Source organism: Mastomys coucha, unplaced genomic scaffold, assembly GCF_008632895.1.
Source record: "Mastomys coucha isolate ucsf_1 unplaced genomic scaffold, UCSF_Mcou_1 pScaffold15, whole genome shotgun sequence".
Lineage (NCBI taxonomy): Eukaryota > Metazoa > Chordata > Mammalia > Rodentia > Muridae > Mastomys > Mastomys coucha.
Genome location: NW_022196897.1, coordinates 167,539,743 through 167,557,933, shown reverse-complemented (window position 1 = coordinate 167,557,933; position 18,191 = coordinate 167,539,743). Strand labels below are relative to the sequence as shown.

The 18,191-nt window shown below is 48.9% G+C and overlaps 2 protein-coding genes across 16 annotated transcripts in view; both read right to left on the bottom strand.

The window, feature by feature from the left end:
• Col20a1 (collagen type XX alpha 1 chain) overlaps positions 1 to 10,643 on the bottom strand; it is a 34,637-nt gene extending 23,994 nt beyond the window's left edge. For 4 of the 6 annotated variants that reach the window (XM_031373015.1, XM_031373014.1, XM_031373017.1 and 1 more), the window contains exons 1-4: positions 4,290 to 10,081; positions 1,565 to 1,708; positions 1,169 to 1,327; positions 793 to 918 (exon numbers count right to left, since the gene is read on the bottom strand). In XM_031373015.1, the coding sequence (XP_031228875.1) occupies positions 793 to 918; positions 1,169 to 1,327; positions 1,565 to 1,708; positions 4,290 to 4,545 (685 nt within the window). In that variant the 5' untranslated portion in view covers positions 4,546 to 10,081. Of the gene's footprint in view, positions 1 to 792; positions 919 to 1,168; positions 1,328 to 1,564; positions 1,709 to 4,289 lie in introns of all 6 variants that reach the window. The other 2 variants (XM_031373019.1, XM_031373018.1) reach the window with 1 other exon arrangement.
• A 236-nt stretch (positions 10,644 to 10,879) lies between these two features.
• Arfgap1 (ADP ribosylation factor GTPase activating protein 1) overlaps positions 10,880 to 18,191 on the bottom strand; it is a 14,915-nt gene continuing 7,603 nt past the window's right edge. For 2 of the 10 annotated variants that reach the window (XM_031373020.1, XM_031373021.1), the window contains 7 exons: positions 16,940 to 16,996; positions 15,949 to 15,981; positions 14,901 to 14,930; positions 14,096 to 14,152; positions 13,598 to 13,657; positions 12,836 to 12,912; positions 10,880 to 12,314 (listed from right to left, as the gene is read on the bottom strand). In XM_031373020.1, coding sequence (XP_031228880.1) covers positions 11,981 to 12,314; positions 12,836 to 12,912; positions 13,598 to 13,657; positions 14,096 to 14,152; positions 14,901 to 14,930; positions 15,949 to 15,981; positions 16,940 to 16,996 — 648 coding nt within the window. In that variant the 3' untranslated portion in view covers positions 10,880 to 11,980. The remainder of the gene's footprint in view (positions 12,315 to 12,835; positions 12,913 to 13,597; positions 13,658 to 14,095; positions 14,153 to 14,900; positions 14,931 to 15,948; positions 15,982 to 16,939; positions 16,997 to 18,191) is intronic. The other 8 variants (XM_031373025.1, XM_031373024.1, XM_031373027.1 and 5 more) reach the window with 5 other exon arrangements.

Here is an 18,191-nt window from a genome sequence, read left to right as displayed (position 1 = left end):
AAAAAAAAAAAAAAAGGGAGTGGGGTACTGGGTGGGGCCTTTGGAGAACTGAATGCAGCCCTCAAAATACCCTTCCCTGGGATCTTGAGGGACCAGGGTTTCCTAGGACTTTGTGTCTCACCAGGCTTAGGAAAACCCTCATGTATCCTGGTTTGGGGTTTCAGCTTCTCTAAGTCCCTTCACAGAGGGCTGATCATAGCCTCAGGTCACTTCTGCCTTCTAAAGCCCCTGGCAGCTGTCTGAACTGACAGTTTAGTCCCTAGGCTGAGCACACTTCAGCATCTACATTTCCAGACCCAGCTACCTATAGGTAGCCACCTGGTATGGCTGGGACTACCAGCACCGCAGACAGTCCAAACCTGGGCAAATTGACAGGAAGATCAGACAGGAATAGTAGCAACTAGAGACTTCTGTGGTCTCAGGGCCTTTCATCTCCCTAGAGTTCTTTGTAGATAAAATGTTCCTACCTGGGGCCTCTGATAATTTGATAAAGCCAACACCTGACAGGCCTCAAGAGATTTCTGAACACAGTCAGGTGAGTCCTCTGTGGCCTCTTATCCTCAGTCTAAAGGGGACCCAGGCCTGCCTGTAAGACTCTCAGTGGAGGGGAACAGTGTACCAGAAGAGCCTATCCATAGCAACAGAAGAGAGCACAGGGTCTGGACATGAGGGAGTAATACCCAAGTCTGAGGACAGAAGCCTTCCTACAGCTCTATGCTGCTGGATCAGGGAGTGTCCGATATGATGGAAGATATAGCCAGACTCCACCTGGCCCCACAGGACAGAGCTTACCTAGCTTCCCTTGCTTTCCTACTGAGACTGCAGTGTGGCTCTGCCTCTCCAGGTCTGTGGTTGTCTGAGCAGAGTCTTGTACTCCAAGGCCCTGCTTGAGTTTCCTCTGATCCTTACTGGCCACTCCTGGAAGCAGGGGGAGGGGTCACAGCTGCTACCATGCACCTCCCAGACCTAAGTTAGGGCTCTAGGGCAAAGACTACCAGGCCCCTGTACATGAGATTAGTGAGTCCAGGAACATGGCAGGTAATCTTAAATTAAAGCTAGAGCATATGATCAAATACAAACAAGAACTTCCAGCCATATGACAAGACACAGGAAGCTTCACAGGGCTCTCCCCTCCCCCAGGATTTACTCTCATTCTACTCTGGCCTACCAGGAATAGGGAGGTCCCTGCTTGAGGTGAAGGCAATGCTGGGCTCAGATGGGTTTTTTTCAGAGTTTGGGCCTCTCAGAGGGAAGGAGGTAGGCTCCAGGGTAGCTCCTGCCAGCCTCCGGCTGCCTCTGCCCAAAGACTGGCTTTTCAGGTCCTCAACTGCAGAGAGAGGAGGGACTGTTAGGACCAGGACACCAGCCCAAAGTAGGAGCAAGGGCTTGGAATTTAGGGGTTTATGTACTTCCTGGGAGGCAAATCCATAGACTTGCTGACTGCCTCATGAAGATGAGCAGCAATGCCAGGAACAGGAAAAAAGACACAGGCACTTCACAGGCAAAGTGCTTCAGGGCACAAGCCAGACACCTTCGAATCAAATCCACCCCCAGGAGGACTTACTCACAAACTCCCTTCGTGCCAGCAGGACAGGCCCAGAGTCAGTGAGCTCAAAGATCTGCAAGGTGTAGCTCTTGGAAGGGCTCAGGCCACCCACGGTGGCCTTAGGGGTCTTGGTGGTCAGTATCAGCTCCTGTTCCAAGTCCCCTAAGTGGGAGTGGAGAGTTGTTGAGGCTGCCAAATTTACTATACATGTGAGTGCATAGACGTGGGTTAGTGTATATCCATGTTAATGTGTGTGTACTGTACATGTTTGTGCATGTACCACTGCATATGTACTATGTGGGGTATGCATATGTGTATATGTGGATGTGAGTAGATGTTTGTATGTGTGTGTTGTGCATGTTTCCATACATATGTATACATGGAGTATATGAACGTGTGTGCTGATATGTGTATCCTCAAGTAGTATTCATGTATGTATAGACATGTAGATAGGTGTATGTGCACTGCATGTGTGCTTTGTAAGTGCATACACAAAAATGCATGTGTGCATATGTGAGTTATGTGTCCTTCATGCATGTGTGCTATATGGGTATACATGTACATGAATGTGGGTGCATATGGATATGTGCATTACACATGGATTATATACATAGTATAAGAAATCATCCAAACCAATCCCTGTTGAGGTCATGGAAGGGAACAGGATGAATGTCAGATGGAAGAGCAAATATGGGAAAGGAGAAGAATCTCTGGCAGCCAAAATAAGTCTCTTCTTTGCGAAAGAACCTGTCTTGTGGGGGAACAGCCACCTTTCCTGTTTTGGAATGCTGTCATCTAAGATAGGGACAGATTCCAGCATTAAAAAACAGTCATAGCCAGGCCTGGCAGTACAATCCTTTCATTCTCTTACTCTAGAGGCAGAGGCAAGCAGATTTCTGTGAGTTCAAGGCTAGTCTTGTCAACAAAGCAACCTTCAGACTGGCTGGCCAGGGATATGCAATGAAACCCTGTCTCAGAACAAAACAAAAGGAAAAATTATGCAATTCCAAAGGAACCCTGTTCTATCTGGGGGCAGGTGGAGTGGAGTCAGAAGAAGTGATCTTGTGATGGATCTAGGAGAGTTACCTAGACTTATGGACATACTCACCACGCCTGTATCTCAAACAACAGGGAATAAAAATGATTCCCACCTGGGAGGAACAGAACACTGTTTCTACACAACAGACAGTCCCCAGACCTGCACTCAGTCCAACAGTAGGCAGTGGTCAGGCAAGGAGCCACAGACCAACAAGGTTCTGTTATTTAAAATAATTTGTTATAGCAGCAGAAGATGGGCTCAAGCTGGGTGTGCTGGCACAAGCCTGAAATCCAAGCATGCAGTGGGCTGAGGTAGGAGAATTACTGAGTTCAAGTCTAGCCTGAGCTATGCATTGAGACTCTATATCAATTAAAAAGAAGCAGAAAGAAAAGACAATGTTTAAAAGACAGAATGCCACACTGACTAAAAAGAATGCTCTGGTCAATATACCTCTAGAAGCCTTAGTATTTTATAACCTTTAGCTTTATGGATTTACTGTGCTTTATGTTCTTTTTATTTTTACAAATTATTCTTTTTTCTATCTTCTAGTTTATCTGAACTTGCTTTTCTGTTCTATATAACTTAGTATGGATGCTTAACTTCTTAGGTCTTTTGTCTTCCTTTTTCAATACTGGGGCTCACTCCAGGCCTCACACATGCTGGACAAATGTTAGCACTGAGCTACTACATTCTCAACCCTACTATTGTTTGTTTGTTTTTTTTAACTTTATGGAGCTAAAGCTATTAATCTTCCTCTAAGCAACAGAAAAAATAAATAGAGTGTCTATGTAGTTCAGGTTGGCCTTGAACAGGGGACTCTCTTGCCTCAGCCTCTGAAGTATTAGAGTATAGGTGTGACTTTGCCACAGCCAGCTTGTCATCATGGCCCTGTCCCTGTAACTGGAGGGCTAACTGGGGTTAAAGCACTCTCCCTTCTCACATGTTCACTGCATGCAGGATCCAGGCCATTCTTGGCACTTTCTGTGTGTATTCCTGCTGGGTACAGGAGAACACAGAGGCTTCTCCAACTGCATCTGCTCCATGTGATTGAGGAAAGGAACTCAGAAATGATTGAAATAATTCTGCCAAGGATGGTGTGGGGAGCAGCTGGCTGGAGCAGGCTCAGTGAATTCTACTAATGGTGTGAACTTATTCCCACAACTTTATTCAAGTGGAAAGCCTTGGCCCTGAGGTAGATGCAAATGAGATACACTGTCTTTTATATCAACGCATTAATGAGACAAAGGGGATTCCATCTTTAAAGAAATTTACTTTTTTTTAAAAGGCATATGGGGGTGGGGGTAAGGAGTCCCTGTCTACACCTTCAGCATTTTTCTAAGTTTGTGCTCAAGGTTACATACACCCTGCTCTCAAAAGTTGCACTGGCTCATCAACTATGTTGCTTTAAGTTAGCCAATATATAAGATGTGAGACCCAGCTCGGATCATTCAGAATGAGGTACAAGACTTCTTTAATTAGGAACAAAAACATATTGGGACCTCTGAGTGTGTGCACCCATTTGCTTGCTTGCTTAAGCTTAGCCACACACCATTCTGCAGAAGTAAGACTGTGCTTTGCCAAAGTCCAGAATAACAAACTCTGGATTGTGAAGTCATTTTCTTGAGACCCTAGACCTATTTCTAACAGTCCCAACAGAGGAAAAGAGGAGAGAAACCTTAGTAGGGAGACATGAGCTCTCCATACCTGCCATAGGTGTCACCTGCACCAAGTAGCCAAGGCCATTTCCCTCTGTTTCCCTCCACTTCATCTGCAGCTGGTCCTCAGGCAGTACTGCCAGCCTCAGACGGCTACTTACTGTAACAACAGGATTGGAAGTTGGGGTGTAAGACAGACTTACCAGTGAGCAACTGACCACCTCCTGCAACCAGAAGGAGCCTTTCTCTAAGAGGCACGGGGGGATATACCCCCACCTAGGTGAATTTAGAGTCTGTGGCCTCATGAAGATGCCACATTCTTGTGATCTTCCATGACAAGGCCACACTGGTAGCTTCAGGAGAAGGGAGTCTAATTCCACCACTGCAAAGGAGGATCACATCAGCACCCAAGAGGGTAGTGTCTGCCCTATGAATACTAGAGGTCTCAAGTGGGATATAGAAACAGCTGTGCAGACACACACACACACACACACACACACACACACACACACACACACACACACACACCCTGAAGCTGCCAACGTCATGTTAGGATGACGCATCCCATGTGGGCAGATTGGATGTAGGACCTCAGCTGGAACTATGGTGATGGCTGTCTGCTAATGTACACATGATGTGTCTGCGTACACCTGTGCCTAAATGTGAACATGTGTGGGATGCATACTAAGCTTTAGCTCTCAAACTAGGAATGGCAGTATGATGGCAAGTAATGTCAACTTTAGAGACTCTAAAATTCCCTGAATATCAGACTCTGAAGATGCCTGTGGGGGATTATCTTGATTTTGTTACCTGATATCAACAATGTGGAGAGACACAATTGTAGATGGGGCTATTCCCTTGGCAGGGGCTATAAGAAACTGGGGTAGTGAGTTGAGCACTAGCATTCACTCCTTTTTCTGATGGTGGATTCAGTATGACTGGTTGCACCTTGGCTTCCCTGCCACGATTATTATACCTTGACCCATGAACTAAAATAACCCTTTTCCCTATAAGTTGCTTTTGTCAGCATTTTGCCACAGCAAAAGGAAAAGAAACAAAGACAGGGTAATTCTGTCATGAAGGAGGGGGAACCCATGGTCACTAGGGAGAGGGGGACCGTAGGGCCTGTGCTGACCTCCCAGGAAGCTTCCGGACTCTGTGCTGCAGACAGCTATTTTTGGAAAATGGGGACAGAGGCCTCTTCTAGTCTCCTCACCATGTGCTGGGGCATAGAGAGATAGGCAAAGACTGAGAGTGCCTGGGATAGACACAATGACCCATTCAGAATGAACTCTTTCCGGATGGGCTTGTCTGCTCTGACCATGACCTATTGAAAGGCAGGAATGTGTCAGGATGAGGTAGGGGTTTCTGACAGGCCAGCTGTGAGCATGGGTCCCCACTCTTGCCCATAAAGAGCCTTCTGTTTTTTTTCCTCTCAGTGTGTTAGGAGCTTTTAGAACTTCTGTCTCAGAGACAGTACAGGCACATGTTCCTCTCCCTAACCTCAGCTGCACCTCTTAGCTGGTCTCTGAAGCCCCAGCCCACCCCAGACACTCATGGGTAGCCTGTCATGCTGAGACCTAAGCTGGAGGAACAGTATTTGTAGGTCTGCAGAATCACTCTAAGTTGTTCATACAGCAAAGCCTTCCTTCTAATTGAAACCTCAGCCTATATGCCCCACCTTGGGGTTCCTCTGACTGAACAAAGGGAACTGAGGACTCTGCCATGTGGCAGGTACCTCCCTGGATAAGAGGACATGCTGGAAAATGAAGTCTGTTGGGCTCCAAGCAAACCTGAGTTGGAAGTACCGACAGTGCTGTGGAGAGTAGTGGCAGAAGATATGCTTTTAACTTGGATGAGAAACACATTCAAACCAGTCAGGTGTCATGCAGAACATACATATTGCTCCTGGGAGCTAGATGTAGCCATGAATGTGAAGGCTACGGGGACACAGAAACATGCCTTCCAGGGACCCACCTGAGCCAGCAGCTACACAGGAAGGAGTCTGCAACACAGACCCTCCCCAAGTCCTGTGCACATCCCTTGGAGATCATAGAAATACTAGGGGAAACTTTCCCAGGGGGAGCCTGGAATGGCCAAATAGGAAGGGACCAGACATGTACAGAGAAGAGAGATGTGCCACCCTTCTAAAACAGTATAGGAAGGCTTTTTCTTCTTGGGAGGGAGGAGGCAGGAGTATTGATCTCTATTATGCCATGTGTGTAGTATATGAAACCAGATTGAAAAGTTTACAGAATAATTAAGCAAAGCATAGAAAAAAGGATCAGATTTGAAGTATGCCAGTAATCTTGAAATAACTCAGACAAAAAAGCCTCCCTAACCAAGGCTGAAAGACCACAAGGTCAAGGAAAAAGTGGAGAGTGAGAGTTCTCTCCTCTGTTCTACCAGCTTGCCTATTTGCTGTAACAGCTCTCAGGCTGGCATTTACTCTACAGGGAAATGCCTGTTATAGCAAGTCAGAGGCTTGTAGCAGAGTTCCTCCTGCAGGCAATGGGGGCATTGCCTTCTTACCTTGTCCCTGCCCCAATGCCAACGTGGTGCCCAAGAACATCCAGAGGCAGAAGCGGAGGTAGGAGCCTTGGAGGCTCATACTGCGCAGCCTGTGGGAGGAGAGGTCAAAGCCCTTCACCACTTAAGGAACTGTCTTACCCCCTCCCTGACCAGAAAGCTAGTTCTCCATCCAGTCCCATGAACCAGCAGGATGTCCCTAGAGACATGTATGATGCCCAGAGGCTCATGACTTGCCATTATGGAGATGTTGATGAAGACTGAAGCCATGCTGAGGCATCCCACTGAACAAAGGACCCTTAGTTGTACAACCTCCTTGTGTACCCCAAGTACCCTCTGCAGGGAGCCAGTTCTCCCTTAACAGGGGAGTCCTGCCCATGCCCCTTCTGGTGTTCACAGCCACAATATACAGACACAATGGGGAACATCAGAGTGACAAAACCTTGAGGCCCCAGCAGCCCAACATGGTGTCTGAGATTGATTTGGATTAATTCATACCATCAAGGTCATCACAATCAGTGGCTTGCCCTCAAGCAGAACGGATGTGTGAGACCAAATTCTGATTAGAACAGAAACAGGCACAGTAGGGATGAAAAGTATTGGGGAACCCTTCAGTTTTCTCAGAAGTTGAGAGACAATGCTTGAAAGAAAGGTCAATGGGGTAGAGTCCACCACCTAAGGGTGGCATTTTGGAGGAGGGAACACAAGCATGACCCAGTCTGGAATTTGTGAGCCTGAGGAACCTAGATTCCCCACCCCATCCTGGAACAAAGCACCCACATTCCCTGTATACTCGAGATTACCCTCTGCAGAGAAGCCAGCTCTGTGAGCAGAGCCCAGACCAGTATGAAGGCTACAGACTAATACACCCTAGAACAGTAGTTAACCTGGGAGTTATGACCCTTTTGTGTGTGTCGGGGTGGGAGGGGAGCATCTAATGAGCCTTTCACAGGTATTACCAAAGATTATTGGAAAACACAGGTATTTACATAATGATTCATAATAGCAAAATTATAGTTATGAAGTAGCAAAAAAAAATAATTTCATGATTGAGGGTCATCATAACATGAGGAACTTTTTAAAGGGCCACAGCATTAGGAAAATTGAGGACCACTGCTCTAGAGTGTATATATGCATCCATCCAGAAAACTTAAACTAAGGCGTCAATGGTATGGACCACTGCCACATCTGCCTACAAAGTGCCACAGAAATGGCCCTGCCTTCTGGACTCACTCTGAAGACAGACCCCTCCCTACTTCATGGCCAAGTGGTCACAGCTGATGAATGTAAGCTCCTCTCTGCTGCCCACCAGCCCTTTTTGTATATCCTTAGTTCCAAATGTTATCTGAACCTCTCATAAGATGTGGAGATGCTCAGCTCTCCAGGCTACATTTGGGTCCCCCGGCTTGTGGGGCCTTAGCACTTTTCCCAATCTCTCCCCAGTGGATTCTCTGGTAGCCCCCTCATGCACCCAGCCCCAGGGCCATAAATGAGTTACTAACCTCCTGCTCCAAGGATAGTGTTCCTCTCTTGCCTCTTGGTCTTGCTGTGACAAGGCTGGAACTTAGAAAAAGTCCTTCCCTGATGTCACCATAGGCCCGCCCTTAAGCCTTTCTCCTCCCTTTATCTGCTGCTGCTTGGGACTTGTTTGCAAGAATGAGATGGTGGTCCCAGCACAAAGGACCCACTTCAGACTGTACTGGGAATCCCACCAGGGGTAGTGGGGGACTGCAAGTCTGCCCCAGAGGCTTCTTGAGAATAAAGGCCAGTGTGTATAGTCCTGGGTGCTGGGCACTGGGAGCCTCTGACCAGCCTATTTGAGGGAAGGACCAATCACTAGGGGCTGGATCTGGGGTCCCTTCCTTCCTGTTTGCCCTAGAACTAGGAGCAGGCCCATACCCTCACTACTCACACCTCCCTGAGCCATTCCAGCCTGCTCTCAATGAAGCTCTCCTGATCTATCTTGAACCCCCCCCCCACACACACACACATGATCTCGCCCTGTACCTCTCAGCAAGGTGGCCCAGTAGACCAGGCCAGGGATAAAAGGCTCCCTACTCCCACCTGAACTACTCCCACTTGAAGGCATGGCTCATGACCCAGCCACTCTAGGGTTCCCATGGGTCCAGTGCAGCCTCAGATTGGTTTTCAACTACACATGGGCTCAAACCATGATGTGGGATCTAGGGTCACAGACCCTCCCATGGTCAGATAAAAGTTGTCTTGGTAATCTCTGGGTACATGCATCTGTGGCTATAGCTCACAGGAACCTTGAAATACCTGTGTGCATTCACACACAGCTCAACACTCTTCTCTGCACTGTGATTCTCAGGTGAACTACCCTGTACTTTCTACCTCCTGCTGCCTAGAAATGCTCTGGTAGTGCTTGTACCAGCCCAAAGGTCCTGCTTTCCCTGTACCTAGCAATGTGTACACCCATCCCTACACTCTGAGATTCATGCCATAACCCCTGCAAATTAAACCAGAACTGAGTGCCCGGGAGCCTGCTCACCTTCCTCCTGACCACAGCCTGACAGTAGGAGTTACTAACATGGGAGTAACAATACAAGTGAGCAAATATGATGGGGGAGCAGACACTCAGAATATTGTCTTAATGGTTTGAAAAGAGCAGGGCTGACACGAAGTACCCTCTGGCCTGGCCATGTGGAGCAGGAAGTCTGGAGCAAAGCCTGACTTGAGAAACTGATATCCTTGGCTGCCCAGCATCCCTTGATGCTAAAACCCACACTCTCAACAGCTGGCCAGAGGCCCAGATCAATTTTAGCTAATCAAGCACTAACTCCACCCAGGACACTTGGTAGGAGACAGAGCTTGCCTTATCCATGCAGGCTAGAGTGGCTCAGGAAGGTAGGCAGTGCTGGGCATCCCAGGTGAGAGTAGTGTGGGCATAGGCATATTCCTAGTAAACCCTGCTATTGCTAGGTATAGAGGAAGCAGACCACTAGGCTAGTACAAGGGCTCCTAGGGCATTTCCAGGCAGCATGAACTATCAGCAGAACTCCTTGGCCCTTTAATGCTACCCCCAAACAAACCCCACTGCAGGCCACATACAGGAGGCTCCATACTTTCCCACTGGACATCTCCCGGCCAAAGCCAGGACAGAAGACAAGAGGCCAAGCCATGACTTGCCCCAAAGATGTGGAGTCTCTGGAGACAAGCCTACCACCCAGGCTACTGTCATGGCCCAGGAAAGGCTGTCCATCCAAGCCACAAGCTGAGAGCCGGTCCAAGACACCACTACTTTCTCCTTTCCCACTTTCCTAGCTACATGACCAAGCATAGGCAGCCAAGGCTGCTCAGCCTCTTGTCAGATCACCTACACCCAGACTGTCTGACTTAAGTCTAACAGGGCCTCCCTGAAGACCAAGCAGTACCTGCCATGTGTTTGTTTATAAACACCCAAGAGGCAGGCTCTCCAGGGTTTGTGTTTATAGAATATAGTCTGACAAGTTCCCTACATACAGGCTACAAGCAGCAGCCAAAGGCCCTACCTAGTAGCTTGCCCTGGGCCTTATTCACCCTGTCCTTTGAGGGATTGGAGAAGTTCCTACAGAGGGTACAGAGGGCAATGGATTATGTTTAAACAAGCCTCAAAACATGCAGTCCCTGTATTTACTCAACTTAGTACTAGAAGAAACCTGTATGTAGCTAGGGCCATTTGCCACTCCCAAATGACCTGAGCCAGGCAGCTTCCTGGACCAGAACCAATAGATCTCATTCCCCTTCTATTACCTTAAGTCCACCAAATCAAGGACTCCTTCATTCTGGGGATGTGCCAGTTTCAGTGAGGGTCCTTCCTCCATGTTTAGACTTCCTTGACTTCTGATCTCATCTACCAGTGGTTACTCTGTCTGGCACAAGTCCTGGGTATCTCCTTTGCTTCCCTAGCTCAGAGCAGTCCTGTTACACGGCTACCAAGTAGTTTCATGTCCACTTGAGGACAAAGCAACCCTGGAGGGCTCCCCAAACTTAAGCCCTATCAGTTCTGCAGAGAACTATAAATCCCCATGGTGGGGCAAATGCTGGAACCTTAGGGCTCAGAGAGCTCAATATTAGAAAGTAGAAGCAAACATGACAAGACACACAAACTACAGAACTTCTGGTCATGCACTGCTGGTCAAACTGAGGGTCAGACAGGGTGGGTTTAAGGAGACAGAGACCCCAGCTGGTCTCTCCAGCCACAGCACACAGCAGTCATGGAATCCTGGGAGGGAATGGCTGTCACACCAACCACTGATAGCACATGGGTCTCAACTGCAGTGTTCCACAAAGTCCACAGGGTGGGAAGTAGGGTCACCTGGAAGGACAGCTGCATGCTGAGGGAGACGTGGCCAAGTGTGCTCTGAGCAGCCTGAGCAGGCTGGGAGAAGGCCTGGTCTGTCACAGACACAATGCAAGGCAAGTATTAACAGGTGCTCTGCCTGGATGAAGGGTCCCCATTAAGAAGCCTGATCCTGGCAGTGGCAGTTGGCCCCTCAGCCCACCCTCCATGCTCAGGCTCCCTTGTACCAGGTGGGAGCAACAATGGAAAATGCTCCCAGCCCCTTTACTCTCCTTCCTCATTTCTGAGCTGTCCAGGGTTGGTCAAGTTCAATTCAGGTGTCCAAGGAGGGCCAGAGCCCAGTCTGCTTTGTGTGGCCATCTGTGGAGAGTTTGTCCCATTTAACTGAGGGCTGGACAGGCTGATGCAGGAAAGGTAGAGGGTCACAAAGTGAGTTTCACAGCACAGGCCACAGGCTGTGGACTTAGGTGAGGGTGTCGGTGGCAGTGTGAGCTCCAGTATTGCTTTTGTCATTTCATTTCCAGCTTTAAGGGTCCAGGCACTTTCTTCAAGAAGAAAGAACTAGCAGACCTTTCAAGTTTAAAAAGACATTTCAACGAGAGCAGATGTCTGGCTTGGCTGACATTGCACAGGGCTGCAGTCCCAGGCTGTGCTAGGGCTGCAGAGACAGTGCCTGGGTCCCAAGAACCCAGAGTCCAGGAAGGCTGCTCAGAGAACCCAAGAGGCAGGTGGATGACATGTCCCCTGAGATCTAAGAGAAAGCCACCCCACACCAGGCAGGCAGCACCAACTCAAGTCCTGCCTGAGCCACTGTCTTCACACTGAGGTCAAATGAAGGAGGAACAAGAAGGGCAAAGTGCAAACACAGCGGTCTCCCAGCAGGGCTGGTCTAGGGTGCAGCAAGGCTCCTACCAGTTCTGGTTGTCCCAGCCATCATCAGCCATGGATGGGGCTGCCTTCTTGGTGGCCTTTGCCCTACCCTCCCCACTGGCTCCCTCCCAGCTCTCCCAGCCATCGCTATTGCTGTTCTTGTTGTTGGATGCGGAACCTGAGCCCCAAACGTCCCAGCTGTCCGAGCTCCTCCTCCCTGTTGAGGCATCTGCGTAGGTCCAGCTGTCACTGCTTGGGGACTTGGCCTTGGGGGGCTCAGCATTCCCGAAGGTCTCCCAGAAGCTCTGGTCTATGTTGCTGTTCTGAGAGTTGTCTCCACTGCTGTTCTGGTAGCTGTGGCCCTCTAAGGGTCTATTACAGAGAGGGACAAAATCTCAATAGTTGTCACTGAAAGATACTTGTACTGTCTGATTCCTCAAGCTGCCCAATCTGCTCAAGTCTCAGGGGCTCTCTAGAACGAGACCCATTCACCGCTTCACAAGCCCAGCCTACATTTGACCAAGGTGTGGCCAATGCCTGTAACAGCTCTATACTCTCTTCCTGGCTAGGAAGAGGCTGCTGCATTTCCAAGTGCTTCCTAGCCACCCTTATGGAGTCAGAGTACCCCACCAGTGAGGTACTGAGGACAGTACCAGGTTGCTACCTCACTCCCGTCCACCACTCAAACTGCAGGGGGTTTACTAGGGTGTGGGAAAGAAGATGCAGCCTTCTGCCCATGATCTGGGGGCCTGGTGGTGAGGGTGAGAGAGCAGTCACTGTGCCTCTAGTAAAGGACTGTGTGTACCACACTGGGCAAAGGGTGATGGGCCAGGCCACCAGCTCTCTCTCAGGGAGCCCAGGGATCCAGGGCCTGGGGTGAGGACATGAACTACCTGTCTGAAGTGTCTTCAGCTTTCCCAGAAAAGAAAGTAGTGACATCACGCCATCCCTTACTGCCAACTCCCTGGACCTAGAAGGAGACATGAAACCAAGTTGGGGCTCCACTCTACCAAGCACCTTTGGCTCTAAAACATCAAAAAAATGGATGCTGCTCTGCTAAGACAAAGCTTGGAGGAGTGTCACATACAGATAAACACACTTGTGCATAGTAATACAGCAGCAGTGCTGAAGAACAGTAGCTGTTGGCTGTTTAGTTTGCTGTGGCTATCTCTCTCAGCCTTCTCTACAGAAGTTGTTTCTGTGATGGCTGGGACAATGCCTCATAGATAGTGGACAAGTGCCACATGGCCTTCCTGATATCACAGCAACACTTGAGACATGTTCAGAGCTGTGGGTCATTACAGGCCTTGTCTTTACTACAATGCAATGAAAGTCTTCAGGAGACATCCTCTATGGCCATAGTGTTGTGAAACATGATGACCCCACCCCCATCCCACCAGGCCCTGAGGTCACAGGACCAGCAACAGCTGACAATGGCACTTACCAAGGGATAGGCCAATGGCAGCAAGACAGAGAAAAAAAACAGGTTAGTGGCTGTCAAGTCCCTAACAACCAAGCTGTTTCCATATTCCTTAAGCCCTTGGAAACCAGAGGGCAGTGGCCACTGCCTCAGCTGGCCCAAGACCCTGCAGGGCTCCGTGCCAGGAATATGGAGACTGGCTTGGGCTGTGCTGTAGTCAGCAGGATAGTCCTACCTTGGATGCCAACTGAGAGACCCCACTGGATACATCATCAAAAATCCTTCCCTCCTTCACCTGTGCGCGATTTAAAGGGCAGCAGGGTTAGGAAGACTGAACAAAGACTTGTCACGGTAAGTTCCCAAGTTCTACCAGGAGCCCATCTGGCTTCAGCTCCATAAAACCTCATCAAACCAAGAGACTCTATGCCCTCTGAAGAAGCCAACTGCTGCTCAGATTCCTTCGATGAGGAAGGCTGGGGACTACTGATCCCTCCCAGGACTGATACCCTTCTGCAGATAATCAGCACCTGTGGCCTGGTCACTGAAGTAAAACACAAGAAAGAGGACACTCTTGGGATGTCCTTGGGAACTGACTAGGAAGACGAAGAAAAAGAAGCCCAAGGCCATCTGGGACAATTACAGTCACGATTTTGCTGATCCCCAACATACCCATTTCCCAGATAAGAGCCTCAGTAGGACACACAAGCACCTTGATTTTTGGTGCCACCCATACCTTTTCCTGTGCAGGCTTGAGAACATTCTCATTCAGGCTGTGGCCCAACTCCGAAGCCTGTGGGAAGAGATGCTGTGTGAGCTTTACATACAGCAACATTAGTTACTGGTCAGTAAGCACAGGATAGCACAAGCTTTTCCAACAGAAAAGGAGGCAGTAGGATGTGGATCCATGTGGGAAGCAATGTCACAGAAGTGACACCAGAATGGAAGAGTCAAGATATGAAGGGAGCTCCCTTATAATGTTGGAAGCAGCTCTGGCTCTCATCCACAAGTCAAGAGGATGGACATAGTCCTAACTCCAGGCAACTCTTCATCAATCTCCTGAAGGAGGCACTGAATCTTACGTGGGAGAAAAGTGTATGGGAGGCTGGGTGCAGGGACAGAGAGAAGGGTGGGAGAGAAACTCTCCTGGGTCCATCACGTTAAGGGCCAAGAAGCTCTGAGCCAACAGGAATGTGACTTGCCTGGACCTTCACCTCAAAGCAAGACCAAATAAAAGGCTTGAAGGGAGATCATTCATTAACATAGGAAGGCTTCTTTCCAGCAGGGTATAATTCCATTTTGGTTTTGGGATAATTAAGCCATGAAATGAAAACTGAATCAAGCAGTCTTTCTCTCCAGAGCTCACTGGGCCCAGATGTGGGCTGTGGATCTTGGGGAAGATGAGCTTCCAGCACCAGCAGGCCAAAGAAGGTGTGAGTGCAGCACACAGGTGACCCAAGCAGAAAGGGGGATACAGCCAGGAGCAATGCGCATGCTCAACAGACATAGGGCAACATGCACCAGCACAAACAGGGTTTTACCGGCTCTGACTGCTGCTTGTAACCCCAAAACTTGACCCAGTAGGCATGAAGGCAGTTACAGAGAAAGAGCAGGTGTGGGAGTCGCATTAGCAATGCCCAGAAGTGGCAGAGAACACGCCCCTCACCATAGCCTTTTCTTTTTCTTTTTAATAAGAAGGGTCTCATGATGCAGTCCCTGAACAATCCTCAGCTGCCTGGTTGCTGGAATTGCAGTAGTGTTACCACACCAGCCTGGACTATGTTTTTTACCTGCAGCAGACCCATGCCAGTCTTTTCTGGGCCCTGGCATCATTTTTCCCCCTGCTCCAAACTCATCACAGTCCAGACTCCATGATATCCCCAAGGAGCCTGATCCAAACTTAGAAGCTCTGAGGCAAAGCCAGGAAGACTTCTCCTAGGTGGGTTACTAGGGGTGCAGGGCTGGAAGAGGCCCTGAGAGGCAGAAATGTACACAAATAGAGTGCTGCAGGCCACAAGGACCTAAAATCCTGCCCACCTCACCATGGTGACCAGAGCTCTAAGCATGGCAACTATTATACTTAGCTTGGACTAAAAATAAACCACCAAGCCCAAGACTGTAAGTGCTGGCCACACAAGCCAAGCTGCCAAGTGAGGATGTGGTGACACCTGTCCAGGTGAACAGCCCAAGGCTGAGAGCCATGGCCTAGACAATCCTTTCCATATGAGTGGCTGTGGTAGACAGGGCTGAGGAAGCCCTGAGGTGAGTACACTATAAGGACAGAAGAGGACCTTCTTCAGGACTACAGCCTTAGACCCTGAGCACCAGCCCAGGGTGCTTCTAGACACTGCGTATGATATAAGACTAAAGTTGCTGGGTTTTGCTTTTTGTGTTTGTTTTTCTTTCCTTTCTTTTTGGTTTTTTGAAACAGGCTTTCTCTGTGTGGCCCTGAACTAGCTCTGCACTCCAAGCTAGCCTTGAACTCAGAGACCTGCCTGCCTGCCTCTGCCTCCCGGGTGCTGGGATTAAAGTCGTGCACCACCACCACCTGGCCAGACCAAGTAGAGAAAGGAAGTGTCTCCTCCTTACCTTCTGACTTGCTTGAGATCCAAACTTTGTAGCCTAAAAGGAAAACAAAGCAGCACTTTGAGTCAAAGTCTGACCCTGACCATAGGCTTTATCTATATGGGGCCCAGGAAGAGTCATTGCACAACTCCTGGCAAGCACCCAGGAAGTCAGCACCAACCTGACAGCAGGTCTAAGGGACCAGCTTGCTGCGGGTAGGTCTGGCTTAGCAGATACTATAACAAGCCCACAAACTGGTGGGGGTAGGACATGTTTGGGCCCAGCAGCCACTCCTGCCCTGCTGGTCCTATATGTGGGCATATAGTGCCTAGTTTATGAAAAGGTAGGCCTGTCTACAGATGCCCGAGCTGGAAGGCATCCAGATCTCCCCTAACACCAGTCTTTCTAGAGATGAGGAAAGAGGAAAAACACCTTGTCAGCAGCCAGTAACTGCTGCACAGCAAATGGGCAGGGAGGGTAGATACAAGGCTGCCAGCTATGGCCATATAGACATGGCTATGGGCACTGCTGGTCTGAGTCCTCTGAACCAGTGGACCAACTTACCTCCTCCCCTGTTCCTCTTCGTGCTATGGCCAACCCCAGGCCCAAAGCCTACACAACTTCTGGCTTCTTCTATCAGTGATTGCCAGGTCATTCATTGCCAGAGCCAGACATGCTCTCCATATAGCATGGTCTATCCCAACTAGGACCCTCAAGTTCTCTCATTTTAAGTAAAAGTGAGCGAGAGGAGCTAGACAATTTCAAGACTGAAGACCCAAGGCAGCAATTCAGGCATGCGTACTCATCATCTATTCACCCACATGAAATCAAGTCAACCTCTGCAAGCAGTATGTCCCTGACACACACACACAGAAAAACCACCTTCGCTCTAGTAAGGGTTCCTGGGTTGTCCTGCAGTGGACAAGGCCCATCCTTGTCTGCCTGAAGGACCCCAGGATCCTTCTCCCAGTGCCATAAGCCTGGAGTGGATAGCATGCATCTCAGAGTTACTTACACCCTCCTTTGCTGCGGACGCAAACTTGCTCGCCCCAGTGGTAAAACTGCTCCAGCCCTGAGAAGACAACAGGAAATGATGAGGCCTTTCTAGACACTGTGCATGCCAGTCTCAATACTTTAGCACAGGAAGGCTCCACAGAAGGCACCTCCGATACCTCCACAGCTCTTGTGACCAGCCAAAAGCAACCAAGTGCTACAGTTTCTACACTCCCCTTGCCAGCTGCAGCACACAGCACAGTCCCTCATGAAAGGAAGAACTCAAACACCAACCACAGCACAGGATGGCCACCAGGCCTCTTGAGCAGTCCTAAAAGGGAGTCGGCTGAGCTTGTGCTCATGCCTTTTCTTCTTCCTTCCTGCCTCCCAGAGGTGGGCAGAGGTTACAGGGTTTTCTCGAGGTTCAGTTGTCTCCTCACCAATACCTTCCAACATAAATTAAAGCTACTTCAATAAATACAGAAGGCAGGCGGATTTCTGAGAGGCAGGCGCATTTCTGAGTTCGAGGCCAGCCTGGTCTACAGAGTGAGTTCCCTGTCTCAAATAAATAAATAAATTAATTAAATTAAATTAAATAAATAAATAAATACATAAATATCCCATTTAAACAAAAGCTGGCCTTCTCCCCTAGCCCTTAAAACAGTGCAGAGGAACCACTACACTTCAGGAGACATCTATATTCTGGGATCTTCCTTTAAAAAGGTTTTCAGCAGAAGACAGATGCCAAATGATGAGGGGCTTTAAATAAAACTCTACGGAGCCAAACATGGTGGAGCATGCCTTTAATCCCTGCACTTGGGAGGCAGAGGCTGATTGATCTCTGAGTTTGAGGACAGTCTGGTCTACAAAATGAGTTGTCAAAAAAACAAGAGTGAAAGAACTATACAACAGCAACAGGCTTTACAACAAAACCCTGCTTTTCTGCCCTAAAGACGTGTGTGAAAGCAGGAGAGTGGCAGTGGCTGCCATGGTCCTGAGCAAATCTTTGGCTTTTCAGATAGGTTCTCCCTGGGTAACCCAGGCTGGCTTCAGGCTCACTCAGCCTTCCTACTTGCTTCAGCTTCTCCGGAGCTAGGGTTCAGGTATGCACTACGTATTCAATTTCAGTTTTAAAACAATTCTGAACAGGCACAGTGGTTCATGCTTGCAATCCCAATAAGCAGGAAGATGAAGCAGGAAAATCACTGCAAATCGAGACCAGCCTGATCTACACATGAGTTCACAGAGCTACAAACAAGACTGTCTTTAAAAAA